The sequence below is a fragment of the Dermacentor silvarum genome, chromosome 4 (assembly GCF_013339745.2).
Source record: "Dermacentor silvarum isolate Dsil-2018 chromosome 4, BIME_Dsil_1.4, whole genome shotgun sequence".
In the NCBI taxonomy this organism is placed as follows: domain Eukaryota; kingdom Metazoa; phylum Arthropoda; class Arachnida; order Ixodida; family Ixodidae; genus Dermacentor; species Dermacentor silvarum.
Genome location: NC_051157.2, coordinates 16330320 through 16353762, shown reverse-complemented (window position 1 = coordinate 16353762; position 23443 = coordinate 16330320). Strand labels below are relative to the sequence as shown.

Here is a 23443-nt window from a genome sequence, read left to right as displayed (position 1 = left end):
AGTCGATCCATTTCCCATAAGTCTCGCATCCTCAGGGCTACTTGTGTTTATCGGCGCCATTTGGTGTGAAACCGGCAATACAGGTGACCTATTTTTTATTCGGTCTATCCAAGTCTTCCGTCCCATTCATCTAGCCCAGACGCCAATACGCTGGCTTGCAATGTTATTCGAATCGATTGTAGTGATTTACTTGACTCAATTCACTAATTCGATTAACTTGACCACGACATGCGACCTAAGCTGCCACCCACCCTCCAAAGAAGCCCCGTAAACTCGCTTCACAGGTATACGGACTTTTTCTACGCGAAAGAACGCTAACTATTTGCAAGCTCCTCTCGGAGCCTCGAAAATCGATTTATTCGAAAAAGCTTATCTTGATGCAGTGGCCAGACACTCGTCATGTTCCTCAAGCGCCAAAGGCATTCGATCGTGGCATACAGAAACTAGTGCTTTAGCAGCAACGAACACCGTGAAGTTATACACCGAACCGACAATGTACACCCGTGAGCAAAAGTATACGGACCAGGGTTTGCGCGATAAAGCCGATTTTTTCCTCTGCCTGTGAACGCAACTTGAAATTGAGGACTGCAGTCCAAACTTGGCATTGCGAACTTTTCAGTGTACCCATTAATTCCAGTTTATGGTTATTAATCATGAAGAAATTCAGTTTTTTCGGCAACCCTGTGGTCCGCATACTTTTGCTCACGGGTGTACGTAACAGAAAGCGAAACACGAGAATCCTCTTCAAGGAAAGGCAAAGACGACGACCTGGAAATCCTAGCTAATGGACAATGTACGCAACAGAAAGAAAAACACGAGAATCGTCTTCAAGGAAAGGCAAAGACGATGACCTGGAAATCCTAGCCGACAATGCCTACTCGAACAGACCGACAGGGCGGCGTACATTAAAATTTAATAGGAACGCAAGCAATCAGCACATCTCTTACACAGGATGGCCCTCATAAAGAAGTTAACGATTTTTCATTGCCCTCAACACCGCGATGCCACCCACGTGCATATGTAGGCGAGCCCCCACCCATGGGTGCCTACATCCCCTGTGCCACACATCGCCCACCCCTCATCGTGGCCGCCAAGCTGTACGCCTCGACAGGCACTCCCCCCTCCCCCTAACCTTTTCTCCATCAACAGCCACCGATAAATGGCATTCGCTCTGTGCAAGACCTCCCCATTTCATTGCCCCAGTCACCCATCATCGGCACCCCCGAGAGACAAAGCACCTTTCGTCGGCGAGCAGTTTCCACCGAGCATGAGCGCGCATGATCTCAAAGATCCCCACCGCCCACTCGATTAGGGCACAAGGCGACGACCATGCGTGTATATAGTATATACCCGGGCTAACTCAGTCACACGCTGCTCAAATCTGGCACACCAAAGCGCGGCGAAGACCGAACGGGGCGGTGATTTATTTAGGCACCGGAGCGCGCGCGTGTACCTCTTCCAGAGTCGCGAGCTCGTTTCAAAGGAAGCCATTCGTTTAAAACGAAGAAGCGCCGAGCATGGAGCGCGGAACAGGCAGTTCCCGTCCGGGAGAAGCGGCGGCGTGGCTGTTAAAAACCGGGCCGCCGCAGCCGCACGGTGCGTGCGTTGCCTAATTGGTCGTTAATTAATAGGGAGCGGTCGAGGAGAGCAGGAAGGTCGGTCGGTGGCGGTACCCGCAGACATCGTCGCCCCCGTCGCCGCATTTCAGGGCACGGCTGCTGCCGCACGTGCGTGTGTGTGTGGTCGGTTTGAGCACAACGCCCCGAGCAACGGCAGCAGCAGTTACGGCCATTTCCGTGAACGGGAGAAAAATAAGAAGAGAGAGCCCCCCCCGGCCGCCCTTAAAAGAGCGAGAAAAGAAAAAAGAAGAGAGGAAGAGCAGGAGTACAGCAAAGCACCCGACCCGTGAGGGCCCGGCTGTGTGTACGCGTTACACTCGATCGACGACTCCTTTGAGCCCGCGCCACGCGGGAAGCAATGTTTTTCTGCAGGCCGCCGCGGCCAAATTGCGCGCCCCGTCGCTTGACCTCCGCACATACCTCGCGTTGTCCCTCCTCGAGCAGCCTTCGGCAACCTCGCCTTCTTCGTTATTTGTCAAGTCACCACTGCCGCAACGCTCTTTTTTTACTCTTGTTCTTTTAATCCTGTTTCCTTCTTGTAGGTCAAAGTGGAGAGTCGTTAGTTGTACCATGGTTGTACTTTTCCATCTGCAGTATGAGTTAAAACCAACCGCATAGCAGCGCACTAACCTTGCGTGCGCGAACGTTGTATTTTTTTCCTTCGCCTTCGAGACATGTCTACCTCAACGGACACCTCGTTTGAATGCGTGAAGGGAAAACAAAATGAGCTGGAGTGAGATAATTAAACACTCGTTGCCTGTCCTTTTGTTTTTCCTTCGTCCGTTGGACGTCATAAAACGGCATTTTATCACATGTGTTCCAGCGTTGTGTCCTTAAGGGCGCGCTTGAGGCTGGCAACGAGTTGTGCATAAGGAGGGAAGAACGCAAGCGGGGAAGGGCGCGCGACGAGCGCTGTAGGCCAGGTGGTAATTGAAGTTAGCCTCTCTAGTAGCCGCTCGTCGGCGCCGAGCCGCCGCTATTGACAGAGTATTGGGAGTGGACTCGTACATCAAAACACTCAAGGTCACAAGGGCTGTACTTCGGCCCTCCTCGGTTGTCACCGTGCTTGAAAAACACGTTGCGTATGTGCTTTGACCAACAGAAGGACTGCCGATGTTTCTTGTTTTATTATTTGTTCTTTGGGCTGTGGGCTGGTCAAGCTGCATGTGAACAGCTTTTTTCCCTCCGTCCTCCCATCTAATATGTATGATGGCAAATAAACTTATTATTTCTTCCGCACTCCGGAGCATAGTAAGCAAGTCCTAGCGTGTGTGAGTCAACGCAACGGTGCACTTGCATGAACTCAGGCGACCACACCTGCGAATTGCCAATGCAAATTGGTAATTTACCACAATGCAAATTACCTTCAACTATAATTCGAAGGCAAGCGTCATCTTCTAACCCGATCTGGGTTTACGCCCGAATGTTCTAATGCTACAGCGACAAGAATCATCATGTGGACTTCTTAATTTCGTTCATGGCAGGAATTCACTTGCTGGGTTGCTCGCAGTCATGACGACAGTAACAGTCGATGCTTTAAAAAAATGTGACAAAAATTGCGCTCCTAGAGTTAGATGTCCTTGTCATGTTACGCCAATCTTTTCTGCCATCATCGTCGTCTTTAAATATTGACCAACCTGATCAACTATGATCGATGGCTCATAAACAATGCCTTGCATAGGTCGCCGTTGCAATGTCTGCATGAAACAGATCTATATGTCTGAATACAATTTCATTCCCGCATTATGCCATGTGACAATACCAGCAAATAAAAAAAAAAGGCACATTGTATGATTCCACTGTACGATCCATCGCATACGGCCTGTCATACCAACAACGCTCATCCAACTATATAGCTTCCAACAGAAAAATCCACCAAGTTCGAATGAGTTCTAGCACCCGGGGCAGCCATATCTTTCCTAGGCGTCGCACGTCACATCAGACGGCCGCTTCATACCGCGTGCCTCCTGCTTAACCAGCCGTGAACAAACAAGGCGTCATTCTTAAAACCACGCTTACGACAGAGTGCTGTCGTGACAACAACGACAAAACATTTTTGTGGCGATTTAGCGGTAAATACGAGAGAAATGCGTGAGCATTACGTCGCGCCACTTTGAGATCCCGGATCCATGATTTAAACCGCGTTCACCACATTGCACGGTATTGTTCAGGAGCTCACTCGGCACACGTCACTCGGAACAAAGAAAAATATGAAGTTATTACATGCAGTAATTTACAGAAACGTACGAGTTTAACAAAAATGCATCTTTGATGGCAGTTTTGAAGTTCGTGTCGGTAATGGCAGCGACGGAGTTATATATACGCGTATATACACACACCACGTGACCGGCTTCGTGCGCTTCACACACATACACTTTTTTTGTTCTTTGACACGCCTACTGCTAACGCATTAAGTGAGAGTAGTTTCTGTGGCCACAACAAGAGCTTTTCAAAGGAGTTTGCTGTTTGACTAGTTGTTACATTTGAAAAAGCTTTTGTTGTTACGATAGAAATATATCCAGAAATACATTAGTTCCAGCCCCCGCGAAAGAAAACTCTCTGCTCTTTCTTTTGAGTAAGAAACAAACGCGAGTTAAACTTTAAATTTCGTATTAGTTGATGCAAAGTGTGCTAAAAACGCGTTTAAAATATGAGCAGTCTATACCAATCAAACAGAGTGTTCAGAGAGGGCAAGTCGAGCGTTGCTGGCACCAGCCGCCTGGCCTTTACATTTTCTTAAATTCCTCTTTCCCGTCCCCGAGAGTAGGGTAGTCAACCAGACGCATTTCTAGTTAACATCTCTACCCCCTCTCTTTCTCTTTTCCTCCTCCTAAATAGCCAATACGTAACTTTGCTGAAATTAGCTGAAATTTTGTACCGATTAACCGCGCGTGCATACGTTTTTTTGTCCGTTTCTCGGGCACATGCGATTCGTTTATTGAGCTACTGAGACCCGATTGCCGTGGCCGTGCACTTTAAGCTCGAAGGGGTGGCATATCTTGTCTGATTGGCGGCGGCTTAACCAATCGTGCTTAATAAAGTGACACATGCTAAACTAAATGCAGACGACAGGAAGCAGTCTTATCCTCTGAGGGAGACCGCACGCCGCGTCTGACCGCGCTTTTATTGTTAATATTTTTTTTTTCGTTCGACTTCCACGCGCCTCAGAAGTAATCCGGTTATTATATGCACTGACTTTTATCGGCTCGATGAAAACGTTTGCTGCATCAGGGAGCCGTTCTTGCGCCGACAGCCCGGGACGTTGCGCCGACGGCTATAGTAGGAAGTTGGTCGTCCTATATCACCAAACTCACGACAAGACAATTTAGGACCCAGACACGCCTCAATTTCCGGGGCGACCCGTACGAACGTATACTTGCTTCTGTGCCAAGTAATGGCGGCCGGGTTAGTTAAGAAATACCTTATTACCAAGTAATCAAGCATTATGAAGCTTATTAAGCGAGGTATCAAATAACTGCGCTTCCTACGCGGAAACACGACGCCAATTACGTCAAATTGGATAAAGGTGAAGGTGTTGTCCCCAAGGCAGTCTCCAATCACGGCGCATTTCCAACCGAAAACAAGGCAAGCGGCAACGGAGACGAGCAACCGATTAAGAAAAAGAAAGATCTGCTTCGACGATTGCTTTTCTCTCTCTCTCTTTCTTTTTTTTTTATTTTCGTGTCATGCGTAGGAGACCAGGAACTGAAGACCCGATGCAGACATGCCGAACACCGCAAGCTCTTTGATCTCGGGCATGTTGCTACGGGGGGAGGATGGTCGGAAGGTAGTCGCGCGATGCGCGTAGCAAGAGCACCGCCCGAAGCTGTAGCGGCGGTTCTCAACTCCGCTTGGGCCGTCGTCTGGGGCAGCCTTGTAAACTGCGAAGAGCGCGGGAAATAAAAAATGATTGCGAAGAAGTACACGAAGCAAAAGGAGACGAAGAAGCGGTGGACAGGTTGCAGAGGCGAGGGATGCTAATGCAGCTCGTATAAAGAGCGCCGATGACGCGATCCCGGCTGAACCCGGTATTTAGGGCCACGGAGGGAGCGAGTTTGAGCGCGCCATTCATAAGACGCGAGAAGGTGTGTGGATCCCCCCCCATACCCCCCTCTGCACGACCCAACTCCTCTTTTTCTTCACCCCTTCGACTGGTTCCCATAGAAGCGACGCACGCGAGCGCTGTTTCGTTCTTAGGAACGATCACAAGAGGGGGAGGGGGAAGGGGCATGGTCTGCCTGTCGTTGCGGCAGTGTCGGCATCGCGTGAGGGATTCGCAGTACAAGGTGAGGAGGAAAAGTAAGGGAGAAAAAAGAAAGAGCAGCGGCTCTTTTCGTACTACCGGCACGATTACAGAGGGCTGAGCCCGAAAAGATGACACCTGTTGATCGTCGTATACTTGAGTTTTATGACCCATGTTGGACGCACGGTTTCTCTGCGTGCTAGCGTGTGTAAGACTACACCGTCGTTGCGTCATCGCGTGAGACAGGGTTAGTTTTTGGTGCGCGCGTTAAAAAGAGCCCCTCACCAAACGCTATATGCAGAGTGGGCGATTTTTATCGAACCATAAATCATGGGAGAACACGCCTGCGGAAGCAGGTGCTTCTACAATGCGCAGCTGGTTCGGCAGATTCTTGTTCGTTTTGCTTAACGGTCGGGGTGTGATTTGACATTGGTCGGAATCCGTTTTTCCAATTTTTCATTCTGGCCGCCAGGGGGCGTGCCGGAAAACGAAACGTTCGAGGGCTTTTCTTCCTTGAAGGTTTAGCAAAATCCTTCCATTTCTGATCACCTTGCGATAAGCTCTAACAGTGCTTAGGACTTTTCTCTTTTTGTGTGCGTGGAACTGCATAGTTGTATAATCGTTCTGGTTTAAGCTCTCTTCCTTAATTCGCACATGATTCTCCTTTTCTCCTCTTCGACACGATGCCGCACAACCAGCGTTAAACGGAAGACAGTATAGCGTTGCGGCGTTTGTGTTTCTGAAGTGCATAAGCTGTTCTATAGACTATGGGGCCGAATTCACAAGGCTTTTCGTTCGTAATCGCTCTTCGCCATTGGCCGGACGCTTTCGCTAATAATATGTTCTACGTCACTATCGGCTAGCAAGAACAGGTATGGACTAAGAACTTTGTGAATACGGGCCCTCGACTATAGTAGAGTCAGTTCGAAACTTGTGACAAACACTGCCTATTGTGAAGATCCCCTTCTCGTAGCTTCAACTGTGCGGCAGCTACAGTCCGGCTCCTGCATGCCCAATCGGCATTTGATTTTTCTTCCTCAGTGGGGTTTGAAAGTTTAAGCGAGCTTTGCAAATTGGCACGGCTCACGCGACGGCTGGCACCCACTTGTTGGCGCTCTCGCGGAGTACGCGTAATGTGTATTGCGGTCCGCGAGTTGCCGAGGTAAGAGATTTCGCTCCGTCTCTGCGGCGCATAAACCATTCGGCGTATCGCAACTTAGCTATACGAACCCTTCGCACACGCACGTACACTTGGAACGCGCCGCCTCGCCCGGGGCGCTTCTTAGATTCCGCTCACGTAACGGCCGCGATCTGCATGGAATTACGCGCCTGCTCCCGAGATAAGCGGCAAAATAAATTACAACGGGTTCTCCCCGCGAGCACGCCGACCGAGACTTTCTATTTCACGAACGCCACCGTGCAATCGTTCAGGCGCGCAGTCTGTGTTTATATAGACGAGCATGCTCAGACGGGGAGTGGGGGAGCAGACAAGACGCCGGGTGGGCCTCGGAGGTGGCGCAAGTACACAGTACGCGGAGTAAGTACAAACAAACGCAAGACGCCCCTGCTGTGTATTGTGAACACGTTGTCTTCACTAAATCCGTGCAGTGTTGACGTATCTATTTAGGTTTAGTGTCTGCTCATCAACACAGCTAACGGCCTGTATGGTACCGAGACTCTGTAGATCACGTTTGAAGTCGGCGTCTCTCGTATAGGGCGTTCACTACGTACAGGTTCGCACCGGTACACGTCTATAGGGGAGAGCCACCACTATTGGTGGGCAGCGCACGTTCACGTATTCCTTGCACGGTGGCGCAGTGGCTATGGGATCAGGCACGAGGATGCGGGTTCGATTCCCGACTGCATTCTCGGCCGCATTCCGGACGGAAGACAAAAACGCTCGTGTACTAAGCTGTTGGTGCACGTTAAAGGAGCTCAAGTGTTCGAATAATGCGGAGGCCCTACGGCACACTGCTGTTTCGGAACGATAAACCCAACAATTTCTTAAACCTAAGTCCCGCGAGAGTCATCAAGCCCTATGCTTGGGTCCTTTAATCAACGAATGCGATGTATGGCGCATGCGCAGAGCAACCGCTGAGCGTTGATAAAGGCGGGAGGCCAGCCCGCATGAATTTGTAAGTCCGCGTATATAGCACAGCATGCGTGGCTGCACCAGAGCTATCAGACAGCTTGCTTAACGGTTCTGTCTTGTGCGGTGTAGTTACAAGCCCGCTATTTCAACCGATCTCATTCTGATATGATATGTTTCTGATTTGATTTCATTTCATTTCATTTGTACAAATGTAGGCTGTGACACGAAATGAAACCACGGACAAAAGGAAGATTCACAGCTGTGGGTCTCCGAGATTGAGCAAGGCTATATGCGTCGCAGTTAGTGCGAAACTGCGAAAGTTTTTCTCTTAATGATATTCCGTTTCACCGTGATCCGCTTCGACTGCGCCATCTTAATTGCGCCCAGAGTCGGTATTGAAAAAGCAATTCGTTTGCTAGGGAGGTTGGTAAGAAATGGCACCAGCAATCGTAATAGAGAAAATCATTATCCAATGCTGCCAGCCGACAACGAACAGTTCTTACGAACGTAATCCAGATTCGTAGGATCAAGATGCTGATTCGTGAAGCTGCTTATACGTCGTAATAGTTCGCAGAAACAGAACGAAAGCGGGATAGTTGCTATATCGAACGAGATAATGGGAAACGTGCCGGCCAGGGACAGGCGGCACCTGTTAATGGACAGCGCTGACACCAAGGTGCGACTCATAAAGCCGTCCTTTCGCTGACGAGCGGCTTTTAAGGACCGACGCCGACCAATCGTGATAATTACGAAGTGGTAACGAAACCTCCAGCTAACGACGGAAGACTATGATAGAGAGAACGAGAAAAACAAAGGAAAGGTAGGGAGGTTTACCAGAAAAAGTTAGGTGTGCTACCTTGCATGGGGAAAAGGGAGAGAGCATTTAAAGAAATAGGGAGAGTAAGAACTGTTATATAACAGTAAGAGTAAGAACTGCCAGAACATTATAATGTGAAAGATTACTGCAAAATCTGGGCGTTCTTGTGTGGGCTTTATGTAAGATATGATACAAATTAAATAAGAACTCTTACTATTGCTACAAATATGTTGGGAAAATATGGGAAGCTCCTTAAATCACCAATGAGAGTTATCTCGCCAACCACAATGGAGTCTCGCATATAGCGCAAGCGAGGGCATGGAAAAAGAGCGCGAGCGAAGACTCATCGCTGCGATATTTCTATAAGAGTGTCTAAATATTTGGGACTTTCGAATTAACGAATCGAACATTCATGATAATGTCCTATTCCATTCGGTCTTCGAGTAGAATAGACAGTATTCGTAAATGCCAATAATTTAGGCATAATCTTCGAATATTTCAAGTCATCAATTGTGCCCAATGAAACATAAAATCGGAGCAAACGTGCGATAAGTTTCATCCTGGCCGCTATAGATGCATGGAATACCAAAGTTATGTAGTAGGGCACACTATATACACTTCGTTCGCGGAGCCAGACGTTTGGTTCTAACCACGATGATTTGCACTCTGTGAACAATTCTAGGTATGACAACAAATTCCTTCTTTATTCCTAATGTCCATTTCGTGCTTTTAATAAACAACGCTTCATAACATGCAGTGAATGAAAGATACTTTGTGACATCGTGAATACTAGGGTGGTGAAAATCATTTCTTACTAACGGTAAGAATGGCTGTCCGTTATTGATAAACTATTCGAAAATTGTTTTTCAATTCGATTCGCTTTTGGCACTATTCGATTCGTATTAGATAGGACCTCAAAAGTTTACTACTGACCGGCCTCTAAAGAACACATCCTACTGCAGCCTTTGCCTCGCGTCTTAACTCCTTACGTACTGCAATTGGAGATGACCCCGCATCTGTATTTTGTACAAGCACTGCACGGTTTTAATGAGACAAGAAGGGTCCAAGGGGGCACCGCGGCAGAAGCCGGGAGCGAGAAGCAGACCGCGGACTCCTCGCTTCGTGCGCGCGCCTTCCTCGGGGGTTACATAATAAATTCCGGGAGGCTTCCATAGCACAAAAACAAATACCGCGTCAACCGTCCAGAGGCCCAGGGTGGCTAGAAGACGCTGTTTGGCTTGTTGTACGTTCGACGCGCTGTTGCGTGGCAATAGCGGCCAAGGGACCGGCGTTGGCGAGAGCCTAAACAGCGACGACCCTTCTCGGACTTCCCTCGCATTTCCGAGGAAGTTTCCTTACAACGCGGACAGAGAAAGAAAGAGGGAAGCTTGTCGTCCGTTCGTTTGCTCACCTCTTTTTCTTTTCGTTTCTTTCTTTCTTGCTCTTTCCCTACCAACAAGAGTGAGTGGTGATCTGGTGGCGCACAGAACCCAGCGAAGGAAGACATTCTGCGAGAAAGGACGCCTATTATTCGTGCAGGACGAATTACCATTTTGGACAGGAACGAAACAGGAGGATGCGTGTGTGCGTGTTCGCGAAGGAGGCGGAGAGAGGGGTTCGAAGCTGAGCTACCGAAGAGGGCGCGGAGGTTGAATTGAAAGCGGGCAGTGGTCCGTTACAGCAGTGAGGTTAGCCACAACAACAGGAGAACGCGCGAGTCATGCTATCTGGGGGGACTCGGGGGAAGGCGGGAGGGGGTTCTCGTAGGAGAGCGACGCTATAGGGATGATGTGGGGCTCAACGTTTTGACAGCTGGCGCCACGGTTCTGAACAGCTTTTGTTGAGGCCTCGAGGGTACTCTCGTCGTCGACGTGCTCCCAGACCATTTTTTTTTTCTTTCTTGTCTTAGTTTCAAGGTTGCGTGCCGTGATGTCGACGCTCTCCGAAGTCCCCTCTCAAGCGTGTCTTGTTTATCCAGCGTTCGTCGCGACGCAAACCGTGGTCATAGCAACGAGCGGCGCTAGAAAGATGTGAACAAGGCCGCCGGTATGAGAGAAAACGAAAAAGAGAAGAAGAAGAAAAGGAACGTGGGTACGCATATTTCCGTCCACGCGGTCGTCGTATACGAACGACGTCGCTTCGTCACGTCAAGTAAATTGAACGGCCAAACCGAAAGTAGGTCGGCGGCTGACAGCTTTCCAAATGAGTTTGCATTAGATTCTTCGTCTTTCCTCCTCCTTTTTTTCCTTCTTTCTTTTTTTTCTTTTTTTTTTTTGCACTGCACGATCACTTTCACAAAAAAAAAAAAAAAACTGCATGTGACATGTCAGTTCTCATCTCTTGCACTGATTTGTTGCGCAGTTTGCCCTGCAAGCGAGCGACCGAGCGACAAGTCGCCAAATTTCTTCGCGTACCCAGATTCATTTTATCAATTAAGCAAGCACGGCATTGCGATCAAGCGTACAAGTAAAATATGACCGAGTGTTTCTCGCTCTGTCTGCGAGTAAGTGAGGCTCAGCGAGAGACAAAAAGAAAAAAAAAAACCTTATCTTCGTCGAACTTGATAAGCAATAGCAGGGACAGCAAACCCTAAATTTATTACCCGAACTGTAAGGTTCGCAGTATATGTTGTGGGTGTTTCGGGTGGTATGCCTCGCGCAAAACATTTGCAGTGGTGGGCGAGCAATCTACTCTGCAGAACCCTATACTATTTTCTTCTATTCAGAAGAAACGAGCAAGCATGCATTTGTTTCATTTTCTTGAATAAATGGTTACTCCTTCTCTGTCTCGCTCCTCAAACAATACAGTTCCGCTTAACTGCTTTCATCTCTCTGCTGGTTTATCCTTCAATCGTACACCGCTATAGCGCGTACAGCAATCATTGGTTGTTTTGTGCAATTATGAAATCAATGCACTGTGCAGTGACGCACAGTCCTGGGCAAAAAAAAAATATTCGAATCGTGCGTTGTCATGTTTGGGAAGACTAAGGCGCAGTGCCCGTGGGTATGCTATAGCATAAAGCCACCGTGGTCGCTTTGCCCTCCTGCATGCATTTGTCAAAAGATTTCTTCGCACTCCAACTGGGTCGATAACGGATGCTATTGTATCGGTTACACAGAGAAGATAGTTATGTACGGTTTTCAGGCGCAAGAGCAGCCGAGGCTTATGATGCGCCAGCCACAAGGTTAGACAGAAGGAGACCGGAGAAGAAACGATCGGTAACATGTTCCGCCCATGATTCCTCTCCGGCAGGTAACAGAAGCTGCTACAGGATGCTCACTTATCCTGAAGAGGCCGTGGAGCTTACTTTCGGCACACGGACCAATGACGATACTCAACATGAACGGCGAATAATCATACAAACAAATACTTTCGAACAGCAACATATAATAGCAATCTCTGTTAAACTACGATACAACGATATACGAACTGCTCCCATGAATATTTCCCACTTTCCATCCACACAAGCAATGTGTCCAGGCTATAGCCGTAGTCGCTCAGTGCCACTTTGCATAGCACGCTTCGCCCGTTACGGGAGTACATATGCATACGAGAAGTAACCTCGCGTGCCTGTACTCGCTCGCGACTGGCGCGAGTAATCATGCAGAAAAGCGCGTCCGCGACGCCTCAGAGTCACCGGGGATGGCCTCCGAAAGTAATAAAACAAAGGCCGGTATGAAGAAAAGAGAGCGAAAAGCGAAGAAAAATACGTAAGGACCTCCGAGAAAGAACGGGCTTCGCGCGGTTCGAAGCACGCCTTTGCCTCACAGGCAAGCCTTCGCTCTTGAAATAGCCGTGCGACCATCTCGCGCAATCGTCTTGATGTTATGCGAGCTTGGCAAGCCGTCAAGATGCGCCGCCGCTCGGAGGCGCGTTTTCTCGACGCCTCCGTGGCGCCGCCGCAGCCACGAAAGATGACGAAAATAAGCGCGGGCGACAAGCGCGCGAGAAGGCACAGTGAACTGTATACAGAGAATGCCGCACTACGCAGGGTGGCGGAAGTGCAGGCCACGAGACGCGCACATTAACGCGAGTGTTTGTGAAACACCTGAGAGGAGTGTGTTTGGAGCGCATTCTGTTTACAGTTTACAAAGTGCAGAGGCGCGAGAGGCGGGGTAAGTTAGTCACGTCGGTAAAGGAAACTGAACAGAAAACACACACACACAAACACACAAACACGCGCGCGCGCGCGCGTGGTGAGGTGCGGTGAGGAAGAGAACAGTGACTCCGTTCTATTTGCCTATTTCATCGTTCCTTGTAGTTTGCGCTGTTTAGCTTGCTCTTCACAGCAGAGCGAGAGAGAGGCCAACCGTACGCGCATCGGGTTTGCTACCCTACATAGGAGGAAGCGCGGTTGAGGGATAAAAAGAGGGGGAGGGAGAGACAACACTGTCGGTGCTAGCTGCTTCATACGGAGGTGCGCATCGACACCGCAGGTTGTCACTGATGTCGGTTTCTGAGCTTCGTGTATTGGTTCTGGTTCTGGTTTATGTATTGGGCTGCACTGCATGGGGGACATATATGTGACGTCCGCGCAGATATAAATGAGCACTGCTTTCACGTACACTGCTTTCACGTACGGCCACCAAAGCAAAGCGGTCGAACAAGAGACGTCTCTGGAGCCAAGATCCTGACGAAGAGACATGTCCAAACGTTGGCCTCATTAGATCACTGTTGATCAGTTGTAATACTCAGCCTTTCTTTCCCTTTTTTTTTTTTTTTCAGAGAGGCTGCTGTAGGCTAGGTTACAGGAGATCGCGTCCGGCAACGGAAGTAGATAGACCGGAAGTAGATCACCAATTTCGGGCTCCATGAGCGTGGCTCTTTCCCACCAGCTGTGCTTTAGCACCGTTGCCAAAACGGATGATGGATGGCTCATTGTTATACCCCTCGCCACCGCCGATGCCTCCTTCACAAGTGTCGCGATACTCGGCGGCGGCATGTCCCACCAATCGTTGTGCCCCTTTGTCTCGTGACGTAGAGATCGCGCTAGCGCTGTTATCAGCAGTTTCCCTTTGGACTCGCTATGGGACGGACGCTCGTCTAACCACATCTTCCTGGATCCTGAAGATGCGGTGCAGTGTGCCGCGGCTATGAACGCCGTTGCTCATACGCTAGTCGATGGTGATGGGGCTGGCTTGGCGCAGCAAACGCACTACTTGGCCATCGTGCCGGGCGAAAGCAAGACACCGGTGTCCTTGCTCTTTGACGAACATGCCGAAGACGTTCAATATAGTCAATAATGATAAAATATAAATTCACTATAGCAGACCCACCATAGTCACAGCTTCGCTGGCTTCCATCTTCACAGTAGTGAAAGGGCTCCGATTTTTTTTTTTTTTTCGCGTGACGTGATAGAAGAGAGTGTCTTTGAGTGCCACCGGTTACTCCTCCTCGATTGGTGAAGAAAAATGTCATCACAAAAGTATCTCGCAGTGTGTCACAGATGTACCACAATAAACAGTCAGTCTGCATGAACATAAATTTCGGGCCCAGGTACCCAGTTCGGTACATATATGAGTCCAAGAACCGAGAGAAGATAAACGTGATACAGATGCAGATGCAAACACTAGTACTTTGAATCTTCCTGTTACCACTGTTAACAGGAGGTGTGACTGCGTGTACTAAATCTGAGATTCTTATTGTGTAAACGATGTCAGCTTCTGCAAAGCGGGTTTTTAACATTACGTACACGCGAATAGCTCCCTCTCTATCTTCGCGTCTTCGTCCTTCAAATTTAGGGTGTTCCTCTTATGCAAGTTAATTGTGGCTCGCATTATTTGTCGCGTGCGTTACCTGTCACGGAATCACATGTCCCTGAGCGCATTAAAGAATTGTTACTGCTTTAGCATTCACTTGTGTTTGGTTAGCATTGGGTATGTTACAAACAGTTGACAGCGCTACGTGAAAACAACATCGATTTTGTTCAACCATATTCGCGTAACAGTATTCATCTCAGAGGAAAATGAAAAGAAAGAAATATAAACTCTTGGAAAGCGAAGTTTCTACCACATGCCCTCTCACCAGAAGCTCAAGCATAGCCGTCTTGGGCTGCCTGGTCACTAACCACACAAGGCAAGGGTATTACGCACAGTTTGCAAAAAGCCGACATAGCTCTACGGACTTCTTTAACATTGCAACTAGACTTTGAACTCAGCGCCCCCGAGAAGTGCGATTTAAGTTTTTTTTTTTTCTTTTTTAATATAAATTATCAGATATTAGCACGTTCATCGGGAATGTCTGTTTAACACTGCTGTTTACTCCTGTAGAACTGTCATCGCTCATTTAAGAGACCGGTTTTCCTCATTCATACATGGTCAGGGAAAGCGAGCTATTTACGATGTGTTCGCACACGAAACTAAGTGCAGTATACAGGAAGCCATTTCCGTTCCTGGTCTCATTTCACCTTGTTTTGCGTCCTTAAACACTGTGATAAGTACGAACGAGCTATCCCAGTGACAAGTAGTGAAACCTAGCTGTCTCGCGAGACACAATTAGGACAATTCTAATGTAGCGCAGGAAAGATAGCTATCAGCAGTTCGCAGACGAGTTTCTATAAATTGCGGACATTTGATTCAGCTAGGGAAACGTTCCACACCGCCTGAAACAACTCTTTCTCAACATCCAGGTGAGAATGACACGAATGTCACCGGAAAAAGCGACGCGTCGGCGAGCTCACGCGAAAGGACAGGCTCGCAGTGCACCAGAGGAGACGAAGGTCTGTGTATCTGTGTCACCGACCTGTGAGACAGATAGACAACCGCAGGAAACTCTCCCGCCTTTTGAATATTTGTGAACTCCATTGTGACGTCGCATTTTAAACCTGGCCTTACAACTTCCACCTTGTGTTTTCTACACACACGAGCTGTATACACACACAGCGAGAATCCGTGGTTGGCGGCGCAAGGCGTGTTCCCGATCGATCATGTTAGGACATACTTTCCCTTCTTCGCGGTGTAACGTCTCAGTAGAGCTACGGGCATCCTCTCAAAGCAAGCGAGGACTGGACGACGTCAAAATAATGATAATTAGAGGCGCGCCATTCCTTTCGTCACGCCCATCTCCGGTGGATTCACCGAATCAAGCAGTGGTGAAAGTACCCGAGCATGATCGATCGAGAATACATGCTCTGCTCGCAAAAAAGCTACCGGCTTTTCTGTTATTACGCCGCAACACGGCAGCAACATGCCTATACCGTCGCCAGTTATTCTGACAGCGGCTCATTGCATCTGGCCTCGTGACCGAGCACTTATCGTGGATTGCAGCCGTATACTGTGCGTATACTGTGCATCCGTTACGACATACACGACGGGAGACAAACACTTCTTGCATGTCCGGCTATTATAGCTGGAGAAACAGCACGAAAAAAGCGTGTGCATGTATACTATATCGGTACATACGTAATACATCCATATGTATATGTGCCGACACGGCTTTTCATGTTGCATCCGCGAGAGGTATAGTAAAGCAACGGAACGACAACTCGTATACGTATACGCGCTGAACGGAAGATAAGCGCAAATACGTACGCGTACACTCGCATGTACAAAACAAGGGCGGAGCAGCGAACGCCACAAAGAGAGGGCAGCTCGAAATGTTTTTCTCTCTCGACGCGTGTAATCTTGTCGCCGACGCGCACGACTGCACCGAGTCGCGCTCCCGCTTTCACGCCGCCGACGCATCATGCGATTTCGCGGTTAAACCCGAGCGACGCGAGCTTCGGCGGCGGCAACGCTTTGAACGAGTCGGTCCCACGGCGCCGGCAGCCTAGGCGACGAGGATGCGCGCTGAAACTTAACGCGGTGCAAAAATGTCGCCATCACACGGGCTGCGATGAAAAGCGGAGAGTTGCGCTCGACAATCTTGGCAGAACATCGTGGGACGGGCGATGCTCGCTGTGACGCGCGGCCTCGGTCGTTCATGGCGCACGTAAGCGCAGTACTATGCATCTTATAGATAACACGTAATCGCATCTAGAAATCTTCAAGTCTAACCTGCTAGAAGACGTTCCGCGTTGAAGGTAGTTCTGATGGAAATCTGGGGGATTCTGCAATGTATGGACTTCGCAGGCAATGGATGCTCAAGCGTAACGGCGTGCGATATGTGGTGCGACTACGAGGTACGGAGAAACTTTCGTGGGCGTTTCTCCTTGATGTCGTTTCGTTATGCAAGGCTGAAAGGATCGGCTTTCTGCTCTTTTAAATAAAGTGGCAACGTGATAGGGGGGAAGAAAAAAAGACAAAAGATGAAAGACAGAGAGGTTAACCAGGACCGACCCATGTTGGCTACCCTGCACTGGGGGGAGGGGAGGAAAAGATCAGGAGAAGGAAAGTGAGAAGTTCATGCGCACTGGAGTGGAGTCGCCGACGTAATGAAAGTGCTCACGGACGATCGCGATGTGCAGTTGACTTCAGGACCAGCAATAACGTTCTTCAGGCCTTCTGTATAGCTGAGCGACGTGAAGTGAAATTCTGTCGGTTTACTGGCAGTACGCCGGTCTCACTTTTTGATGAGAGAGCACCACTTTAAGTGTTTAGTTCCCCTATAATACGCAGTTTCATGTATACTGAATCGTTGTATTACGTTCGTCTGAGTCAACTGATATCATCCGCACAGCCAGTCAATGATTCATCTGGTAATAAAAGAACAAAGCAATGCGTGGTACTACATTTTGCAAGGGGCTAGCGCGATGTTGGTAATGAAACTATATGTGCACAAGTGTCAATGTCGCACGGACGTGAGATAGGAAACTTATATCCTACACACACATATAGCATAGTTTCTGCTGGTTGGAAGAAGCAATAAAAAATTGAAGTACTGGACGATTACAAAATGCTGTTGCATAAGGCCCGACCGTATTTTATTTTAGCCGGCCTGTTGGAAAACCGATGCCCGACCTCGAAACAATCAAGAATCGCGGTGCACGAGGACAAAGCTTTCTGCCCGATTACCGTTTAATTGGAAGTTGGACTACACATACAAGCACTTACATGAGTTTGGAGCGTTAAACCTCACATGTGGAGTCCGTTTTCTCTAATTGCAATCATATAATAGCACAAAAAAAAAATGAGGAAAGAGCCCTAACAGTCATGTTCACGGCGAGAGACAGTTCGAATGAAAGACACATGTCATGCTTGTGTTTCACAAATGTTCAAAGTGATATCTGGCTGTCCAAGCCTGGCACGTGTTGTCTGGTAGACGCAGCGGAAGTTGCCTCGTGCGACATGATTGCGGAAGCTGTATTCACTTCCTCGTCCTTAATATTTTTTACCTTATTCTAACGTGAAATAATTAGCGAACTATTTAATCGTGGTTGCATGAGGTGGTCGGAAATGTAGGCAGCAGTTTGTTTAACGCGCGCATTTACTACGCATGCATGGCGGTACGCAGAGAAAAAACTTGAAAACAGATCGCTTCAATCAAGGCACTACGTGTGAGGATACACGGTGAAATTGAGAGAACTTTCTCGTATACTGCTCTGTGTATTTAAAAAAAAAAGTGGGACGTGAGAGGGTATAATGCATCCTTGGAATCTTTGTCAGAATTAAGCACTAGCCATTCAAGCACAAATCATCCTGCTATGGCTTGCGAGGATCATAACCAAAAAAAAAAAAAAAAGAAAGAAACCGGAAAATTGAGAAGAAAGAAGAACCCAAAACGTGTTATCACGACACCCGGGAGAGATGGCAGCTAAATACAGTACGTGTTCACCGCATACCTCAATGTCAGGTTTCCCCTTATCACGGTTGAAGGCTGCCGCGCGCTTAACGATATCATTGGCGGCATCTCCGCTATGCCACTGACTCGGCTGCGTCAAGAGAGACGGAGAGAGCAAAAGACGCGAGGGCCTCACCGGAGACACGGGCGCCGACGTCCTCAGCGCGCTGATGGGGTTCTGATGGGCCAGCAGCGCCTGTACCCGCTGCTTGGCGCTCCTGTCGACGAGCAGGTGTCCGTGGACGTATCCGACGCTGACGGCCGCCACCAGCGCGCACCAACAGACGAGCCACTCGAGTCGGCGGCGCACCATCGTCTAGTGTGAGTCGTCACCAACACCTGTCTTTACGTCAGAAAGACCGGCCGCGCGAAACAAACAACGAAGAGCGGAAGGGAGTTCAGCTGGTCTCTACGCACGGTCGGGCATCAAGCGCACAGCACACCGGCGCTTCTGCGGTCGCTGTGACAGCGTCGCTGTCTGTCCGGACATCGTCGCGCCGGTCTGCCCCCGGGCTCACGTGGAGCGGCGGCCGTGCCGGCGGTGCTCGGACATTTCCGCCGTCGGTTAAGAAGGGAGCACCGGGAGCAATTCGTGCGGCGCGCCGGGCCGACACAACGCACGCCTCCTCCTGGAGACCACCGCTCAGCGCAACCACTCACGCACGCTACTATCCTTACTCTCTCTGCGGAGGAGCCGGCAAACCCGCGTGGTGGATGCGTGTGCGAAGCGTGTAGTGCGCGCGCGCCGGAGTCAGCGAGCGAGTCAGCGGAGGCGGCATGCGAGAGAGCGGCCGCAGCGAGCGGCGGGCGTCAGGCGAGGCTGTGTTGTCGTCGGTGGCGCCTTGCCCGCCGGTAGCGGAGGCTGGGCGAACTAAGGAGGGCTATCCCCACGTCCACCATGTTTCGTCTGCGAACTCGCGCCGAAACAGCGGCTGTCCGTTCGTCCAGCTCACCGTCGAGGCAACAAGCAGGTGACGATAGAGGGATTTTAGCGGCGTGCGTGATCGTGCCACCGGCCATTGCCGCGTGCATTTGTGCCGACGGGCTGCTCATCGGGCAGGATGCTCGGCCGGCCGGCTAGGACACGGTTTCGTCAGGCGGCCCGCGCACCAAAGGCCATTATCGCTTTCTTTTTTTTTTTTTTTCTTTTTTTTTTTTTGTGCGATCGCAGTCACCTCAGTAGTGGGCTGTATAAGGTACCCCCCTTTCCTTTCTCGTATTTTTTTTTACCGACCTCCTTATCTGGCACTTTCTCTCACAGACACTATGTCTGCGACTTTTATTTTTTTTTTTTCCTTTTCTTTTTTTCTTTTCATTCACTGGCTGCACTTGACAAGCGCCAGTTTAGAGACCGTGTGTTGCGTGCCCAAGGGCCGCTATCCTGACGCGACAAGTGCAGTAACGGGAGCTCTAAAGAAAAAGAAACGATATGCGTGGGAAGTTGTCTGCGGCTACGCGGTCGAAATAGAATAGAAAACAAACGAAAAACTGTGGACTGATTCGCGGAATCGAGGCTTTTAGAACTTCTGACTGTCATTCGTGACAGACGGTGCAATCACTGCGCAGAGACAGACGAAAGAGAGACAGAGCACAGGGCTGACAGTCTTGTTCTGTAGTTTCTTTCACGTGTTCTTGTCCCTTTGCGTACCGTTTTTAGTACTTGCTCCTTTCGGGCTTTGGTAGAGCGAGAGGATTTAAACTACGGTAAAGTATCCTCGGCGCCGCTGATGCCCTTTTCCCGAGTTGAATGCACTCCCAAAGGTGAAGTCGGTGCGTGACAATGGCTCCTCTAGCTCCGCTCTTCTAACTGGATATTTCTACACGATGATCTAGCGCTCATGTGGAAAGGTATATGTGAAACGAAGTTTTACTGAAGTAGTTAATTAAGTGCTTCACAGCTAACGGTGATACGTACAAACGTGCTTACATTCATCCTGTGCAACATGTAATCTTGTGCAATATTTATGTTGACAGTCGAACCCGGATATATCGAACCCACATATAACGAATTATTGTGTATATGGAGCAGCTGTAAAATCTCCTTGAACATTCCTGTATAAAATTTTTATTTTATATATCGAATTATCTATATATCGAACTTTTTTGTGATCCCATCCAGATTCGATATATCCGCGTTCGACTGTCTACACCACAGATGTCACAACTTTAACCTTATGCAAATTTTTATGTTTAAGCACTACACCACTCACAAGCTATGCCGGAATGCAAACACCGAATCCGTGCGGACTTTGTCCACTGTAAAAAGTCTACACAGCGATGTCACGAGAGCGAAGGTGACGTACGATGCTTGTCGAGGTAAAAATGGCGATGGCAGGAGTATACACATGAAAGTACGACACATATCCAGAGCTACATTTAAGGATTTTGTACCTTTTGTGTCACAGTGGCAAACACCCGTTCTGGAGGACTGGCTAAGAATAGGCGCACACCCAGAGGCTCACACCGAATGACTAAATCAAAGGATCCATTGAATGTAATGCGCTGTTCCATTAACAGGTCGGTGTGCTTTAGAGATACCTATGAGACGACATTTATATGTTCACTGTTTGTATGTGAATTTATTTTTACATTACGCAGGACAGAGGTACGCTTACTGGCACATACTTTCTCAGTCAACGTACGTGGAGGGAGGGGAGGGGGGGGGGGGGGGGGTTATAGATCTGAATGTTTCATGTAACTTGAACCATAGGCATATCTTGAACCGGGTGGGTAGGGGGCTGGGTGCAAGTGTCCCCTTTGCCCACCCGTTAGGTACGTCTGTGGTTCAAGTTACGAGAAACACCCTGTATATAATCTCACTTGCTTGTACTTGGAGTTGGCGCACATATTGCTTTGATATACGAGGTGCTACCCAAAAGTTCCGGGAATTTGAAAAGCGCGGGCAAACTGAGTGTGGTACACCTTTCCGCCGCTATAGCTATAGCTAGCTGTATGCCTTGCAGATCAGTGTGCTGAACGACTTGCATCTAAGAAGAAGTATTGTTTTGGGAAGTGTTGTTTTGCAACGCGATGTTTCACTGATTTGGCGCATTTCCTAGCTATCAATATGGCAGACTTCAAGGGGCAAAGGATTTGCGTTATGTTTCGTTTTAGATCTGGAAATCCTGCGGCAGAAACTCATAATTTGCTAGAGGACGCTTTTTGAGTCGACGCCATGAGCCAAAGTAGGATGTTTTTATGGCATAAACGCTTCAAAGTGGGTCGTATGTGTGTTGACGACGATGAACGTTGTGGACGCCCGTCAACGAGCACAACCCCGGAAACGATAGCGAAAGTTCGTAAGGCTATCCTTGGAAATCGCAGGCTAACTATAAAGGCTGTCTGCGACATTGTAGGATAAACGTACGGCACAGTTCAGCGAATTTTGTCTGATGTTTTGAACATGAGGCGCATTCCTGCAAAATTCGCGTCAAGACTGCTCAGTGACGAACACCAAGTTTCGGTCTGTACGGAACTGAAGCAACAAGTCAGAGACGATCTCACATTCCTCTCCAGTGTAATAACCGGGGATGAGACATGGGTTTATGGCTACGATCCTGAAACAAAACAGCAGTCGTCGTAATGGAAGTCGCCAAATTCCCCGCGGCCAAAATAGGCGCGTCAAGTTCGTGGCAATGTGAAATCCATGCTCATCCTTTTTTGTTTTTTCTAGCGAGATCTACATTGGCCGCATTCTCGCCGTTTCGCTGTGGTCGGTGGCCGCACCGTGAGCTGAGCCGTTGCCTAGTAACTATCGCAGCTGGCAGCGCCGCTCGCCGCGCCATCTGGCATGCCGTCAGAGGAGGAGCCGGTGAAACCACGAGCTGAGCCGTTGCCTAGCAACCGCTGGCGTTGCATCGTATATATAGAAGGGGCGGCTCGATGGGATTCGTTGGCAGATATGGAAAGTGAGTCGGATAGACTGAAAGAAGCCAGGCTTAGTCGACGGAACGAATCCAAGAGGAGGCAGCGAGCCGAGGAGACGAAGGAAGAACGAGCCGCACGCATCGAGAAGCGTCGGAAGTACGGAGCGGCCAGGCGAGTGCATTCAGATGACGATGGTTCGTCGTTTAGTTCGGCATCTCGTGCCAGGGCATCGGATCAACGACGGAATGAAACACCATGCAAGATAAACAATAACATTAACCGTACCTCTCGCTACGCACACCCAGACATAACTGAGTTAAGCCACAGCCATTTTTTTTTTGCCTACATGGAATTGTCCACAAGGAATTCGTACCTCCTGGACAAACCGTAAAAAGCAAGCTGTACTGTGACGTTTTGAGGCGCTTGAGAGAGCATTCGTCGCAAACGTCCAAAAAAGTGGAAGAACAACTGGCCTCTTCATCACGACAACGCGCACGCTCACACATCACTCGTTGTTCGACCGTTCCTGACTTCCAAACAAATCACACTACTTCCACCCCCCCCCCCCCCTGTTCACCTGGCCTCGCCCCTTGTGACTTTTTCTTGTTCCCAAAGGGGAAGTTGAGGCTGAAAGGACGCCGGTTTCACATTGTTGAAGAGAACCAGTCGAAATTGCAGGCGGGCCTCAACACACTGTAGCCTGGAGAGTTCCACGAATGCATGGAATTGTGGCAGAAACGCTGGGATCGGTGTATTCATGCTCAAGGGGACTTTTTTTTCATTGCGATAGCAATTATATGGACATTCCAAGCTGATTTCTGCCGTCGTCGTCGCCGTCGCCGTGAGGTTCCGTGTGAAGTCCAACGGCGATTAAATCGTCGCCGCGCGCCATATGCTGTATGTGCGAGTGAAAGCGCGCGAGGGACGCGCGCTTTCACGGGGAGCGAACGCTCGGCGGAGTGCAAACGCGACTTCTTCCGTCTCGCGAAAGGCCGTGGGGGGACGGGAGGGAGGGGAGGCGACGTTTAGCTTATAAAAACGTTGCGAGGCGAGAAGGTGGTAAAGTCTTCCGACGCTGCTCGACGAGC

The 23443-nt window shown here is 49.2% G+C and overlaps 1 protein-coding gene across 1 annotated transcript in view; it reads right to left on the bottom strand.

The window, feature by feature from the left end:
* The window catches only part of LOC119449525 (uncharacterized), a 123823-nt gene extending 104395 nt beyond the window's left edge, over positions 1-19428 (bottom strand). Inside the window, exon 1 of the mRNA XM_037712712.2 lies at positions 18625-19428. Coding sequence (XP_037568640.1) covers positions 18625-18801 — 177 coding nt within the window. The 5' untranslated portion in view covers positions 18802-19428. The remainder of the gene's footprint in view (positions 1-18624) is intronic.
* Positions 19429-23443: the final 4015 nt, after the last annotated feature.